We start from the raw sequence: 17,631 nt of genomic DNA on the forward strand, positions 1-17,631 counted from the left end.
AGACCGGCTGGAGCAAAGTCTGTCAGACAGAGGTTTTATGCAGAGAATGGTAAGAAATGGAATTGTCAACCTACAATTACTAATGAAATGTAGTGTGTATGTTTATATGCTACTTGCCAAAAGTTTGAAATGAAGATTGAAAACATTCAAGGGTTAGTTCACTCAAAAATGAAAATTGTGTCATTGATTACTCTCCCTCATGTCGTTCCACACCCGTAAGACCTTTGTTAATCTTCGGAACACAAATAAAGATATTTTAGTTGAAATCCAATGGCTCAGTGAGGCCTTCATAGCCAGCAATGACACTTCCTCTCTCAAGATCCATTAAAGGGTTAGTTCACCCAAAAATGAAAATTATGTCATTAATGACACACCCTCATGTCGTTCCAAACCCGTAAGACCTCCTTTCATCTTCAGAACACAGTTTAAGATATTTTAGATTTAGTCCGAGAGCTTTCTGTCCCTCCATTGAAAGTGTTTGTATGGTATACTGTCCATGTCCAGAAAGGTAATAAAAACATCATCAAAGTAGTCCATGTGACATCAGTGGGTTAGTTAGAAGTTTTTGAAGCATCGAAAATACATTTTGGTCCAAAAATAACAAAAACTACGACTTTATTCAGCATTGTATTCTCTTCCGGAATCCTTTCCACTGAATTGATTCCACTGAATTGATTCCATTGAATCCTTTCATCTGTCGGCGTTGGTAATGCACTTTTACGTCGTTGTTTTTGGCGATTAGGACATCCGCGACATGCACACTTACGCACAATTTTAAAAAATAGCTTGAATACAGCGTGCGTCTCCCTCATACTGTAAACAAAACTCTGGCGCACCAGATAACACGTCAGCAGCGTCTTACGTCAGCAGTGCGCTGCGGAGTCGTGAACCCGGATTGACAACAGACCCGGAAGAGAATACAATGCTGAATAAAGTCGTAGTTTTTGTTATTTTTGGACCAAAATGTATTTTCAATGCTTCAAAAACTTCTAACTAACCCACTGATGTCACATGGACTACTTTGATGATGTTTTTATTACCTTTCTGGACATGGACAGTCTACCGTACATACACTTTCAATGGAGGGACAGAAAGCTCTCGGACTTAAATCTAAAATATCTTAAACTGTGTTCTGAAGATGAACGGAGGTCTTACGGGTTTGGAACGAGGGTGAGTCATTAATGACATAATTTTCATTTTTGGGTGAACTAACCCTTTAATGTACTAAAAACATATTTAAATCAGTTCATGTGAGTACAGTGGTTCAATATTAATATTATAAAGCGACGAGAATATTTTTGGTGCTGCCAAAAAAACAAAACAAAATAGCGACTTATATAGTGATGGCCGATTTCAAAACACTGCTTCAGGAAGCATTGGAGCATAATGAATCAGTGTGTCGAATCATGATTCGGATCGCGTGTCAAACCGCCAAACTGCTGAAATCACGTGACTTTGGCGCTCCGAACAGCTGATTCAATACTCTGATTCATTTGTGCTCCGAATCTTCCTGAAGCAGTGTTTTGAAATCGACCATCACTAAATAAGTCGTTATTTTGTTTTTTTTGGTGCACCAAAAATATTCTCGTGGCTTTATAATATTAATATTGAACCACTGTACTCACATGAACTGATTTAAATATGTTTTTAGTACATTAATGGATCTTGAGAGAGGAAATGTCATTGCTCCCTATGGAGGTCTCACTGAGCTATCGGATTTCAACTAAAATATCTTAATTTGTGTTCTGAAGATGAATGAAGGTCTTACGAGTTTGGAACGACATGAGGTTGAGTAATGACAGAATTTTCATTTTTGGGTGAACTAACCCTTTAACAGTTAAAGGAACACTCCACTTTTTTTGAAAATAGGCTCATTTTCCAACTCTCCTAGAGTTAAACAGTTGAGTTTTACCATTTTCAAATCCATTTCATGATATTACGCAGCAGCTGTGACCCCGTTTGCACAGGGAGCGTGCCTTGCAACCAGGGAGACATTTGTGAGAGGCGCTGCGTAATATCATCGCTCCTGCTGCACCAACAGTACGGCAGCAAAGTTCCTTGATTATTACGCCAGAATGAGAGTATAGTTCCTAGCTATATCGGCCTAGAAAATCATAGCTTTTCATTTTCCGTCAGTCTTAATACACGATATAACTACAGAAGTGTCAAGTTTTAAATAGGAAAAATATCGAAACTCTTTGGTCATTTTTGAGCGAGATGCTAACGGTCTAATCAGATTCAATGAACTATGCTAAAAGTGGTACCGCCAGACCCGGAGATCGACTGAATTGGTTTGAAAACGGTAAGTTTAGGGGAGTTGGAAAATGAGCCTTTTTTCAAAAAAAGTGTTCCTTTAAATATTATTACTATTTTAAATGATTTTTCTGTTTGAATATATTGTAAATTTCATTTATTCTGATCAAAGCTTGATTTTCACCATCATTACTCCAGTCTTCAGTGTCACATGACATTCTCATAAGTCATTTTTATGCTTGGATATTAGCAATTACTATTGGTGGTCAATTATTGATGATGGTTCTTATTATCCACATTAAAATAGTTTTTTCCACTTCATGTTTGAGAAAACAGTGATTTTTTAGGATTCTTTGATGAACAAAGTTCAAATGAACAGCATTTATTTGAAATGTAAATCTTCTGAAATGTTATAAATGTGTTTGTCATTTTTGATTTTGCTTATTAAAATTTTTACTCACCCTAAACCAGGGGTCTCCAAACTCGGTCCTGGAGGGCCACTGTCCTGCAAAGTTTAGCTCCAGCTTGCCTCAACACACCTGCCTCAAAGTTTCTTGCATGCCTAATTAGACCTTGATGGGCTGGTTCAGGTGTTTAATTGGGGTTTGAGCTAAACTCTGTAGGACAGTGGCCCTCCAGGACCAAGTTTGCCCATCCCTGCCCTAAACTTTTGAAAGGTAGTTTATCACAGTTTCCACAAAACTATGAAGCAGCACAACTTTAAACATTAATAATAATCAGAAATGTTTCTTGAGCAGAAAATCAGCATATTAGACTGATTTCTGAAGGATCATGTGCTGCTGAAAATTCAGCTTTGTAAAGCAAGAATTGCTTTTCAAAATAGAAAACAGTTCATATGAATATTAACAAAAAATGTTTGCTGTTGGATTAAATTTTGTATCAAATCAATGCAATCGGTGAACATGAACAGACTTTCAAAAACATTACAAAAGATTAATTCCAAACATTTGACAGGTACTAGTGTTTAGTATAGTACAGAAGAGGTCCATTTCTTTGCTAAAACGTATTTTAATGTACCTGTTGAAGGTGAACAGATTATCCATCAGCGGCGGGCCAAATATGAAGAAGACCGTCTGGAGAATCTGCTCCAAGGTGTTCAGCACCAACGTCGCCCGCCAACTTAACTGGTGTGGGAGAGGAGACAAGCGGGGGATAAGAAAATCGAATATCGGGTCTCTACTAACCGGTAAGTTCAAAAGTTGTACATGCATTAGATCCAATGGCGGGAAGTTACAGCGTTAAATTAAATAAGTACTTGGCTAACATGTTCATGAGTCAAACATAATCAAACATGTGGTAAAACTAACAGCAAAGTGCCATTTTAAAAAATAGTTAGCAAATATAATGGCTTTGTTTAACGAACCTTGGGTTAACCGATCAGTTGCCCAACCACAGAAACGGTCACAACTCGCTCGTTAGTAGCTAACTAAGGTGATTATCATGATCAACCTAATCAACATAACGTCATTTCAAGGTTATTGTATAATCGATCACAGACACCACACATAATTAGTATTAAAATATAACGTTATTTGTTTTATACTTACCCTAAGCACATTTTCCCTCACAACTCGTCAGGACACGTGTCTTCTCCACGCAGCATCAGCGTAGACTCGCGCAGGAAGAAAACTCGCTGATAGGCTGTCTTTGACAAATTTATTCGTTTTAAAAAATAAAGTGTTTTTGTTTGTTTGTTTGTTTTTTTACATGCAGCTTCAGCCATGAGGAATCCCGTCCTGCCGTCACCAACGGAAGCAGAGGCGGAGAAATATATCAAAGATTTCCTCCGCTTGGCCCCAGGGAGGGTGTAATTGTTTATTTAATTTTAATCTTAATTTATTTAATTGTTTTGTTTGAATATGGCGTTATGTTAATATATATATTTTTTAATTTTAATCTTAATTTATTTAATTGTTTGTTGTTTTGTTTGAATATGGCGTTATGTTAATATAGATTTTTATAATTAATTAAAAGTTGTAATCAATATAATGAATTAGAAATACGTTTTTGCCTAATAAATATTTTTAAAACCATCAACAAATGCGTGTTTTATTGTGGTTATTTAATCATGTGAAGATGTGGCTGGATTTTATGGGGGTTCAATTTTATTAATGGGAGGAATCATATCTTAAAACGATGTCTGGGCTACATAAATCAGATGTCTTGCAGACGTATAAACATCTGATAAACGTCTGTAAAAGAGCGGATTGCCGACGTTCTAAATTATTAACGTCTTATAGACATCGCCTAGACGTCGTTCTAACAGCTGGAAGGGACGTCTCGGCGACGTATTGCAGATGAGCAAACGCTCTAAAATATACGTCTTCCAGACGAAAATGACGACGTCGCACAGATGTCTGCACGACGTACGTGTGCTATCTGGGTTGTTTGCTGCCTTTAAGCGCTCCCGCTCTTCCACCTGACTCGCAACACCTGGTCCCAATCAAGCGGCGCTACCAGAGAGCGAGAGAGAGAGGGGAGAGAGAGAAAGAGAGAAAGACAAAGCAACAGCGTGCACAGTTACAAGATCACATTCTACATTACAATAGGCTAATGTATACACTTATACAGACGTAACATTTATAAAGCAAGAAAGAAAAAATAAACATAATTATTTGTAGAAAATCAAAAACAAGATATTTAAGGAATACCTGGAATAAATGAATGATAAAATACATTTCTTTCAAGGATTCAGCAAAGAAACACTCAGTCATGACTGAAATACCATAGGAAATGAATACGGGTCATTTTTGACCCATGTGTGTAAAATTGATGTAGACAAACAAAAACTGTGTTTGTTTATAAAGTAAGAAAGAAAAAATGAACATAATGATTTTTTACAATCAAAAACAAGATATTTAAGGAATACCTGGAATAAATGAATGATAAAATACATTTCTTTTAAAGATTCAGCAAAGAAACACTCAACCGTTATTGAAATTACATAGGAAATGAATACTGGTCATTTTTGACCCATGTTGTGCATTAGAAGGGTAGCGATACAAAAATGATTTTTATTAAAAAAGTAAGAAAGAAAAAATGAAAATGAGGATTTGTGATGATCAAAAACAAGTTAATTGAGGAATACCTACTGAATGATGAAATTAATTTCTTGCAAAGATATAGAAAATAAAAACTCAGCCGGGTCATTTTTGACCCATGTTGTGCATCAAAGGGTTAAACAAAATTGGCTAATTTACTTATTTTAGAGATATTAATGACATACATTTCTCTGTCTTTGTTAAGTAATAATGGCAATTTTGCCATCATTCCATGAATTGTATTAATGGTCATTAAGAAAATACATCTTTACATTATATATATATATATATATATATATATATATATATATATATATATATATATATATATATATATATGTCCTCAATACAGAATACAGTACCATAATGCTGGATCTAAATGATTCATATATGCACCATATTTTTTTTTTTTTTTTTTTTTTTTTTGTTATATGTACGTAATCCGGCCATCTGCTCTGAAGGATCAAGGTTAAGGGGTCATTCCTTGTATTCTGTGTCTTTTGACTATTATAAAATATAGGAAATCTAACTCATTTTTTAAAAGAAATTTTTGTGTAGTCATGATAGGGTGATGTAAAAGATTAGAAAAATGATTTTGGTCAAGCTCTGCAAAATTAATTTAACCATTAATTAAACAAAATAAATGAAATGGAAGATCAAAAATGTCCACCCTGTTAGGGACAAATGAAAAAGAGTTTCAAATACATATGATTCTAATTCATGGGCACATTTTAGACAACTCTTTGTCCCTTTAAAAGCATATCAGTTAATAAATTATAAGAAAATATAAATATTGTGTATGAATGACCTACTTTCTCACAAACACATCATTTTACATTTTTCGATTTCAGATAGAAATGCCTAAAAGGCATTTTTGTTTACTTTTAAAGTACTGTATTATTGATACTACAGTACATTTTCATTGTCACTTAATTATTAGTATGTTTTTTTTTTTTTGATTTTATGAAATTATTCTAAAAAATGCATAACAGGGTGGGCAAGTGGCATAAAGGATGGATGATTTCCTGTCTCTTAAATACAGCCAGTTATATTGTTACTTTTATTTGAACTGGATTTAGATGGGAAACAATATGTAATACAATGCCAAAGAACTTTAAATACAGTAGTTTGTCAACTTTAAACATACATTACTTTAACAATAACTGTGTCCACTCTTAGTGTCCACTCTGTTAGTTTTTCTGACTTAACAGAGTGGACATTCTGACCTAAAGTTGTAATTTTAAAACTATGATTTTTCCCTCAACAGGGTGGATATACTAAGGTTGACCACATCAAATTTAAGATAAAATTGGTAAAAATAGACAATTATTTTGAATCAATTTCCCAAGTTGTTTTCCTTCTTAAGATGACAGCTTTATGATATGATATTAATCTGTCAATTATTTTTTCTAACTTTCATTTAAAGGGTAAGTAGTGAAAAATAACAGGGTGGACAATAAATTAAGGGACAAATTAAAAACCTTTTATAATTGCTAAATTAAATTTAATAATTTAAAAAGGGGGGTGGGGATCACATATAGTAAATGCTTTATTTATCATGAAATTGGGATTGACAGGCATGTGGACATTGGGAAAATGGATATATATGGTGGTGCAAAATGCTGTAAAATGTCCCAAATTATTATTATTTTTCAACTTCATATATATGGTCTGAAAAGACTGGCAAGGAGCATTGTGTTAGTTTTCTGCTTTACTCTGCTTTCTGATAGTGACATCCACTGGTAAACTGTACACATGACATGCAGATTTTTAAACCGTGAATTTATTATAATTTATTATTGATACATTCTCTGCACCATAAAAATCAGTATTGCTGGGAAAATGAGAAAAAGCACAGGCAACCGCTGAACATCCTTTTACGTTATTCTGCAAAACTTTTATTGAACAAAAGTATTTCAATTCTCACCACACTGTCCTCAATACAGTACCATAATGCTGGATCTAAACGATTCATATATGCACCATATCTTTTTTTTTTTTTTTTTATATATATATATGTACATACAGTGGAAAGAGGAATTAAATAACATTGCTCAATAACATTCAGACAAATAGATTTTTTTAAAAAAAAATCTGAAAACCCCTTGACCAACACACTTATTGGTAAACATAGTAATTGACAAAAGTACAGAAATAAAATCATATTTTTGTTTTATTACTCTTGAATTAGTGTTCACAATCAACTATGTGTTACTGAGAGCAGAGAAGACATGTTGGTGAGGTGCAATAAGACATCAATAGTAGCAGAACTGGAAGTGGGTGGCACATTTGGTTGAAAGGACACACATTCAAACTCTCTTCTGGTCTACAGAAACTACTCTCTCTTAGAAGCTACAATCTCTTGGTTTATCCCTGTCTCTTTTGACACCTCTTATAACTGCGGCATTTATCTCCCTTTATGAAGAACCCTGATTCTGAAGAAACCCTGAAGTGACTCTGATCCAAGAGAAATACCTGTATGTTCGCATTGTAAGAGCAGAGAAGTCCAAACACTGCCTTCATGAATGCTGGACGGACTGTAGATGCAAAAACAGTGTCTTTAAAGGCTCAGAGGATGGGACAGCACCGCTTTATTTCAGGGTGAAACCTGACATTCGAACTATTGATTTGGATTTGGATTCAACCAGTGTGAACACAAAGAAATGTTACGTGGCCGTTGGATGAGCGCTATGAATGGAGAACCAAATCACACTCCTCATTCTTCACATGGCCATCTGCTCTGAAGGATCAAGGTTAAGACATGCACATGAATGTATTCTCCTCTGCTAATTCAGTACAAGACCTACAATTGTACATACTGTAATGCTTTTTTGGGCAAATAAATGTAAACCAATATAATGTGGGTTGAGGTTGTGAATTAACCAGCAACAGGAAGAGCAGAAGAACAGCTGTCCAAAGGCTGCAAAAGAGTTCTACAGATGTTGCTTAGTGAAGATGGCATTTTGTCTGTCTTTACTAAAACCTCCAAGGTGGCTGTAAATCACTTAAAAAAAAAAAAAAACAGAACACATATCAAGGATGGAATCTCTTTTTAAAAGAATGATAAAGTTGCTACTGCGCCCTACTAGAGTGGAGGCGACGCAGGGCTCTGAAATGTCAAAGAGTCCTTGAAGTTGCTTGGGAAAGGAGCCTATCTTCATCCTCTTTAGTAAAGTCAGTGGAGTGTGCAGGAAGAGAAAAAAAGAAAGACGAGTAGGAAACGGGGGGAGAGGTAATGTCTGTTGAAACAGTGGCAGATTCAGGCAAGGGGCTTGACAAGGTAGAGTTTGTCTCCTTGCTCACTGGTGAAGATGGGCGCTTTCTTGTAGTGCTCTACAAGCTCATCCATACTGCTAAAACGCCGCTGACCGATGCAGTACACTGCGTCCAGCAGCTGCACCTTAAAGTGCTTGTTCTTCCCAACAGCCTTCAGAGAAATGGAGAAATCACTGGGCTGGAAAACAACAGAGAGATAAATTGGTGGGATTAATGTTGCCGCTGCTTTCCCATGCATAAACACCAGATGGCAGCATTGATTAAAATGAAATAAGGCCACATCACTGCTGAAATAGAACAGGCAAGAGAACTTGATTCAAGATCTCTTTAATGAAATAAAAATAAATAACAGAGGGACATTTTGCTATACTATGGCATGATTTTAAAAATCCAACATGCAGAAAACTATGGCATATAGTGAAAATTGTTGCAGAAACAGCTTTGTTAATTATAATTGGAGTGATTAAGTTTTTCTTGTTGCTACGATCCCCTCACATCTGGTTGCCAAGAAATATTGTAACTTGAAGCATGAGTATTGAATTCAAATGACATTCGAATGACAAAGGCCACAGGTGTGTGTAATACAGTTGCAATCAACATTATTCAACCCCCTTAACCTGCAAGACATTTTGCTGCTGAGAACAAAATTTTATGAAAACAATTCATCAAAGTCATCAGTAAACTATTATACAAAGTTTTTAATACACATTTGAGTGATTCCAAGAATGTAAAGTTGATGAAAAATAAAAAATAAAATAAACTGGCTCTAAACTTGCGTGTACAAAATTATTCAACCACCAAAAGACAAATTTTGTGCAGAATCTTTTATTCTTTATAACCTCCAATAAACACTGCCTGTGCTTAGAAGCTTCTTTCATCTCTCTACTGCAATATTGGACCATTCCTCGCTTGAAAAAGCTTCCAGATCACTGATAGTCTTTGGTTTCCATGTTACCACTGATTTCTACAAATTCCACCAAATATTTTCAATAAGATTTCAATCTAAAGACTGTACAGGCAGGCCACTAAAGAACATGATCCCTGAACCAAGCTTAAGTAGATTTGGATGTATACTTTGGGACGGATGTCCTGCAGGAAAGTCCATTAATCATCAAGCTTCAGTTTCTACACGGAAGGCATCACCATCTTTGCCAAAATGGCTTGATACTTCAAAGAATTCATGATGTCCTTCATACAGTCAAGATTTCTACTTCCTGCAACAGAGCCCCCATAACAAGACTGGAGCACCTCCATGTTTGACCATGGAGATGGAGATCTTCTGCTCATAAGCGTTGCTTTTTTTGCACCAGATGTACCGCTGATCCATGGGTCCCAACAGTTCCAGTTTGCTCACATCCAGCATTAAAACATTCTTCCACAACTCCAGTTATATATTCCAATGAATTTAAGCATATTCAAGTCAGCCTTTTATGTTCTTCTTGGTCAAGAGTGGCATTCGGCAAAACTGCAAAGCTTATGAGTGAGGTTATAAAGAATAAAAGATTCTGCACAAATTTGACTTTTGGGAGGGCGAATAATTTTGTGTACGCAAGTTTAGAGCCAGTTTGATTTTTTTCATTTTTCATCAACTTTACATTCTCAGAACTACTCAAATGTGTATTGATAAATTTTGTATAATAGTTTACTGATGCCTTTGATGATGCAACTGTGTATATATATATATATATATATATATATATCTTTTCACAAAAAGTTTCAAAGAAAAAAATACAAGATTAGATTACCAGATACCAGATTATCAAACAGGGTATGCAATATTGTATAAACAGTTTTGGAATGAATTTTTAGCTAAAAATATGTGTAATATGTACAATTAATATATTGTATTACATTATATATACTGTATGTAATATGTGATATGACATTTGTGCAAGATTTTGGTCATACTGTCTAAACCTACACAATTTGTCTATGGTAAATGAAAGTCTCGATGGAATTCAAATAAGTTGCGCAAGTTTCATGGTTTATTCAGCACTGTCCAAATTGGTCTGGCGTCACACAATACAGTCAGTGGGATGTGGGAATAAACTGATTCACTATCCTGTGGGTCGACAAATAATTGGTTCACACTGTGCGGTTCAGTTGGCTAGAGTCTTTTTTTACTTTGGTTTCCCATAAATTACAAAACTAAAAAATAAGGCTGCATTACTATGAAAGGTTGTTCCATCAGGTAGTTTGGCATTCAGATGTGAGCGAACTGTTCAAAATCGGTTGAACTTACCGATGACTCGCTGTCCCGTATCAGAAAGTCCCCTTCCGCTCCTCTCTCATTAAGCGCACACTCTGCTTGGTGCCGTGTCACGTTACCATAGTACCAATCCTTTCCAGCAAATTTGCCTGTGCGTGAGGGCACTGTGTGACTGATGTGAGGCGAGCCATGACTTGACCCTAAGCTCTTTGCTACTGGTCCATCACTGAGCACTACCACATAGTTCTTGGGCACAAGGCCGACCATGCCGCGGCTGTTTTTACACCTCCACCACTCTGGGTCATTCTCTGGCTTTTCCAAAACCTCCATAGTCTCACCCTTCTCAAAGTTTAGTTCCTCCTCTGTAACTGAGCTGAAGGGGTACAGAGTCTGGACCACATGCAGAACGGAGCTCCCGGAGCCTCCTGGCCGGCCGTTGGCCATCGCCGCCCCTTGGCCCACCTTCAAAGACCGGAAGCCCCCCAACGTGTCACTAAAGACCCCGTCATGGTCTGCGTATCCCACCTCCTCTTGGACATAGTTGGATGGAAACCAACCAACACGGCCGGCATGGCTGCCCCTCCACCAGCCGTCACTGCACTTCTCCATGACGACCACCCTCTCCCCTTTAATGAGGTTGAGTTCATCTTCACGCTCAGCTGCGTAAGAGAACTTCACCAGTGCGGGAATGTTCAGGTCATAGATCCGCTCGGCCCCGCCCCCTCCACCTCCTCCTGCGCTGCCATTGGATGGGTATTCTGCCTCTGTGCTGGGTGTGGGAGATGGATCACGAGCACTGGTCTTCCTTTTCGTTTTTCCCAGGCCTGAGAGGAATAGAAAGAGGCAGAACAGTAAGGAAGTGAAAATCTTGAAGAAAGCTGTCAAAACTAGGGGTGTAACGGTACACGTATTCGTACCGAACCCTTTCGGTACGGTGCACGTGTGTACCGAAGCATTACATTGCAACATTGTAGCCTAACCACTAATAATCGCAATAAGCTCTGTGTTTTGTTACTTTCGATAAGAAGAAACAAAGTGTCTTCCTTCAAATTCTGTACACAAAATTACGAAATTCAAAGTGAACGCGATCATCTCTTCCTTACAGAATAAACATGAAAGAACATCTGAAGGTATTGTTGAAAGATACAGTACAACTTACTGAAATGGTCATATCTCTTGTAATTGCTCAATCAGTTTCAACAGCGGAAAGACATTAATGAAAACTTGTAAACAATATGTCATGTAGCATTTACTTCAGAAAAGCCATTCAGTGTCCGCAGTTTGTTAGTTCACTAGAGAAATGAAATCTTTGGCTAAATACATGTACTGTTTTATTTTACTTAACCTTTTAGTGATGGTTTGATTGAAAACCGTACCGAACCTTGACTTAAAAACCAAGGTACGTACCGTTACACCCCTATTCAAAACAGAAAAAAACCAAGGTGATTCATTTGAGTCTAGGCAGATCATTGATATGATGATAAACATATGATATGCCTTTCTATTGCAATGTACTTGCTGGTTGCAAACACAACAATAAACATTTAGTGTGACCAGAAAGACACTTAGTGAATGGTTCTTTTGAATGAATCGGTCACAAAGACAAAAAGAAAATTTATTGGTTGCCAAATGGGAGAAAAATTATTTGCCAATATGTTGGTGAAGCGAGTGGTGCAGAAATCACAGACTTCTTTAAATTCCTTACGATTTCCATTCCTACTCTCCAATGAACCGCAGACTGCCAAGTACCTTTAAGTTCCCTGATGTCTTAAAGCATTACATTTTCTCCTACTATAGAAAAATGCCACCACTTCAGGGCAAATAGAAGCTGATCTACTCAAGACTAGGGATCTGACAGAGAAGGCTGTGTTAAAGGCCACGGAAGAAAGTAAACACTTGAGTCCTTAGGGGTGCATTGGGAACCATGGAAGAAAAGAGAGATTAAGGATTACAGACATTCAAATTCAGCTTTAAAGAGAAATGGGATTACTGTGATCTGGTTATCTAACATAGGAACCTAAGAAACAGACAATGGTTTGAGCACAGATCATAAAGACATACACGTACACCACTATCACAAAAAAATAAATAAATAAAATAAAATAATACAAAATAAAATAAAAGTGAAATCTTGTACAGATTATGCTTAATAACTAGAGATAAATTGGTATGAAAATTTCATATCGATTATAGTGACCAAAATGATCATGGTTATTGATATTATCACGGTATTTTTAAAATATGCTGGAAATATTCAAAAAGTACTGATACACACACTGGAACATATTTCAAATATGGTTTTAATGACAATTAAAATATGAAATGGTAATACTAAATGTCGGGAATTTTATTGTGGTTTATCGTCAAACCGGTAACCGTTTCATCCCTATTAATAATCAATGTGCAAGATTAAAATCTGTTGTTCTTTTATATAGGATAGAGTTGTCAAATGTACTGACTTCGGTTCCAATCGGTTCTGAAATTTTAAAAAATGTGAAGCTTTGAGCGCTGTTGAGCGGCTTGGTAAACACCTCTGATATGTCATCGGATATGTCTGTAATTGGCTACAATGATCAATTCACAGGAGCGTTTGAAAGAGCAAGGAAGTGTTTGAATTTAAAAGAGTTTTGAAAGCGGGAACATTTGACATTTCAAAGCAGGCGTCTATCAGCGGACTAGTCCACGACAGACGCCTGCTATCAGACGCTCCCATGTGTATCTGTGTAAGCGCTTGGCGAAGAGCATCATTGATGACTATTTACAATGATTTTGAAGCGTTGATCATTGAAGCCAATCACAGACATATCCGATGAGCGCGTCAATACAATGGCCAATCAGAGGTTTTTACGAATCCGTGCTCAAAGCATCACATTTTTTAAATTCCGGTACCGATGTGGTACCGAAGTCAGTACTTCTGACAAATCTAATATAGGACAGGTCAAAAACTGTTCTAGCAAAACCAGATACACACATAGGTATTTGCCCATTTTCCAATTTTGCTCTGCATATAAACACAATAACCAGGATTCTTGCTGCCTATTCAATGTGTGCATGTCTTGTGCATGTTTTGGTGACAAAACTGGAGAAAAGCCTTAAGATTTAAAAATCTTGTTGTTTGGTTTTTTTAATGAGCTGATTTTTGTCCGTTATCAGTATTTCGCTGTACATGTCAATACATTTATTCTCTAAAAATGCCACTGAAACAGACAGGTACCCTGCTGTATCCCAAGTAGGGCCCTGGTTTGCATCTGAGTGTCCTGACAAGGCAGCCAAAAATAAGCCTTCTCGCTTGTTTCCAGGTAACAGAGGAGATCTGCCACCGTCTCCTCTACTGATCCCTTGTGGACACGTACAACACATAATCAAAATCTTCATGTGTGTGCATGACATGTGCACGTTCAGTACATAGTGTAGTGAGGTGTGGATATTTTGAGCTGAGGCCTGGTAACTCCTTGCATATTCCTAACCCTAGCTGTCTGTGAGCAACTCAGTCGCAATGGGCCTCCCAAGCAACCGGGGCAGTATGCTGGAGCTGCTATGTACTGATAAGACTGGGAAAGGTGCAAGGAGAAGACACAAAAAAACCACAACCACCCTATAATGATAAAAATCCACCCACTCCTCATTTTTTAATCCCCATAAATTATAAGCAGTGTCTCAGAACAAGCCATTTGCATATTCTGGGCAAAGTGACGACACTTTGCACAGGCCCCACCCACGACTGCTGGCGGACTCTGCCGTATCCACATAGACCTCTACCTGAGCAAGTTGTACACTGTCTGCCATTTTCTCCAGTCCGGAGCAGCTGTAGCAACAACAATGTCTAGTAAGCAACTCAGGTGTTTTGTTGTTGGATGTAAGAGTGAACATAAGTCTTCTTGTACTCCCAGAGCCGCTGAAGACGCAGTGGATTTGTTTTGTTTTTGAAGAGAATGCGCCCCCACCAGTGTTGGGCACGTTACTTTAAAAAAGTAATTAGTTATAGTTACTAATTACTTCTCACAAATAGTAACGGCGTTAGTAACTGAGTTACATCATTTTAAAAGTAACTAATTACCAGGGAAAGTAACTATTGCGTTACTTTTTTTTTAAATATGTCAAATAACTTGAATGCCCCCAATATTAAATTTAAGTCTAAGAATAAGTTATTCTTGATCCGACTCGTGACGATGAGCTCTTGCTTATGAAATTTCTCTGTAGGCCTACTCTACAATAGGTGTTGGTAGCCATTAAAGAAAATGTAGTTTCATATTTATGTTTAAATAGTCCTATGTTATGTTTTAAATTAATTTACTTGATTATGAAAAGTGAATAGCATGAGTGAAATGCATCATAAGATGCGCAATTGAATCCAATCATGGAATGGGTCAGACATGATTTTAAACACATCATTAGGTTCTGTTTTGTAGAAAGCCTTTCTTTAAAGTGGATTTCGTTTTGTAAAAATTGTATCTTAATTTTAATCAATGTTTCATCAACCAATTGCCTGGATTTAATAAATAAGAAGCAAATATAGCAGACAATATAATCATGGCAGGCGCGGACGCGATCACTGGCGCGTGAACTGGAGCGCGACTTATAGGCTAAATAAACCGAAACTCAGCGGCTGCTTGCCTCACATACATGAGAAATACATCTATAGAAAGCTTGAAATATCTAAAAACGAAAAGAAATAGGCTACTCTGATTATGTAGACTAAACCGAAAGAAATGTGCATTCTCTCTCAAGGCGCGCCCACAATGAGCAGATAACGAGAGTCAGCAATGTCAACTTCATCTTCACAGCCGACACTGATTAAGAAAACATTACTTTATTAATAAACAATTAAAATGTCTCCTTGCTGTTTTGGTCACATTCATAATTATTACTTTTGCCGTGTTTTTATGGCAAGCTTTATGCGTGCGCTTGAGTTCTATATAGCCTATATTACATAAACGCATTATTATGGTTTATTCGCTCCAGTATTTAAGAAATTAAATTAATATAAATGTGATTAGTCAACTAACGGCTTAAATTAATAACTACTAGTCGACTAGAAAACTTATTTCACATATAGGTATCCTGCATGTTCACAAAGGGTATTCTGGCTTGAGCTCGCGTTCCGCTCGAATGCTCACAGACACATACACACAGAGCAACGTTTATTATTATCAGTTTAAAATTATATTTGTGTATGGCTATCCGCAGCACACCCCAGAGAAAAAACTTTGCAGGTCCTATGGCTGCAGAGCCTACTCGGATGAAAACCGCTTCAGTGAGCTCAATTATAGTAACGCGGCATTTTTTTTTGCCAGTAACGGTAACGGCGTTATAACGGGAGAAAAAGTAATTCGTTTGATTACTCGTTACTGAAAAAAGTAACGGCGTTAGTAACGCCGTTTATTTATAACGCCGTTATTCCCATCACTGGCCCCCACATACCAAAATTCTTTTGTGTCCGTGCAAATCATTTTGCACCTGACTGCTTTGTGAACGAGGGTCAATACAAAGGGACGACAGAAAACAGGTTCTGCTAAAAAGTTGTTACTAAGGATGGATCAGAACCAATTGTTCGTGATCCAGCTTATAGTCTCCGGATACTGGTTACGACAGTAATGAAAGGTAGAGCGAGCACTTTATAACATTTCATCTGAGTTGTTTTATGGATAAAAAGTTTATCAGTTTATTAAGCGGCCCCGGAAAAGGCATAAGGTCTGTATATATTTGTTTACTGTTAGTTGTAACGAGTGTTTTTGTGTAATTCGTTGTGTATGTTGATGATAATGCAAGGGAGAGAGAGAGTTTATGGATAAGACTTTAATGCGCACTTCTTGTACTGTGTTTTATTCAGCTCTTACTGTGATTTTCTAGAGTGAAAACAGATGCTTCATCTTTTGTGTGAAGTACAATAAATGTCATAAAACAAAAGTTTTGGCCATCATTCGGACAGGGGCTGCTACAACAGGCTTGTACTAATAGTGGATAAAAGCAAGATGACAACATAATTTATAACCGTAATTAAACTAAACTATACCTGTTCTATCTCCATGCAGCATATATTCTCTTGCTCTGTAGGCATCATTGTCCGACTCCGGTTCGAACTGAACACTGCTAAACACCGCAGTGCATGAAATTGTCCTGTTTATTTGTTTGTTGCATGAGCTCTTGAAGCCCCACCCTCCTCTTGAAAGGGGGCATTTGCATTAAAAAGGACACACACAAAAACAGCGTCTTTTTGCAAGTGATGCACAGAATAACAGAACATTTGATATCTGTCACAATTCTCTAGGAGCCTATCAAATGAACTGCAAAGCTTTCACACATGCATCCATGTGTGCTTGCACACGCATACACACAAACATCTCTTGCACATGAGTCATATGTGTGAAGACAACAAAAGAAAGAAGCAGCCCCATTTTCCATTAGTCCTCAACTCCTGGGTCCTTGACCACTGAAGTACACTTAACAGGTAATTCCCCTAGGGATGTCAGTCTCACACCACACTGCACATTTACCTGGAAATACCTCTGCCAAAGGCTTTCTGAGGTGAGAATTAACTGGAAACAATTCCTAACTTTAAAGTAAGATATATCAACCCTTTGCAGTCTGGAATAGGGATGGGCTTAAGTACCTAACTACTCTGAAGTGAATACAATAATCAATCATGATATGAAGTTATTCATGTGAATTAAAATTTGAGCAAATGTAGTTGTTCTTACTGATACTATACATGTTTATTTGGGAATGAGGGTTACACAGAACTTTCAGACCCTGTTTACACCTGGTTTAAAGATGTGTTTTGGGCAATCAGATCACAAGTAGACAAGGGAGACACATTCCCATTTACACCTT

General features: G+C 37.1%; 1 protein-coding gene across 5 annotated transcripts in view; it reads right to left on the reverse strand.

Annotated features, from left to right (window-relative positions):
• Window positions 1-7,187: 7,187 nt before the first annotated feature.
• Window positions 7,188-17,631, reverse strand: part of nck2a (NCK adaptor protein 2a) — a 76,882-nt gene continuing 66,438 nt past the window's right edge. For all 5 annotated transcript variants that reach the window (XM_048193142.1, XM_048193143.1, XM_048193144.1 and 2 more), the window contains 2 exons: window positions 10,834-11,624; window positions 7,188-8,769 (listed from right to left, as the gene is read on the reverse strand). In XM_048193142.1, coding sequence (XP_048049099.1) covers window positions 8,575-8,769; window positions 10,834-11,624 — 986 coding nt within the window. In that variant the 3' untranslated portion in view covers window positions 7,188-8,574. The remainder of the gene's footprint in view (window positions 8,770-10,833; window positions 11,625-17,631) is intronic.

The sequence above is a fragment of the Megalobrama amblycephala genome, linkage group LG6, assembly GCF_018812025.1.
Source record: "Megalobrama amblycephala isolate DHTTF-2021 linkage group LG6, ASM1881202v1, whole genome shotgun sequence".
NCBI lineage: Eukaryota > Metazoa > Chordata > Actinopteri > Cypriniformes > Xenocyprididae > Megalobrama > Megalobrama amblycephala.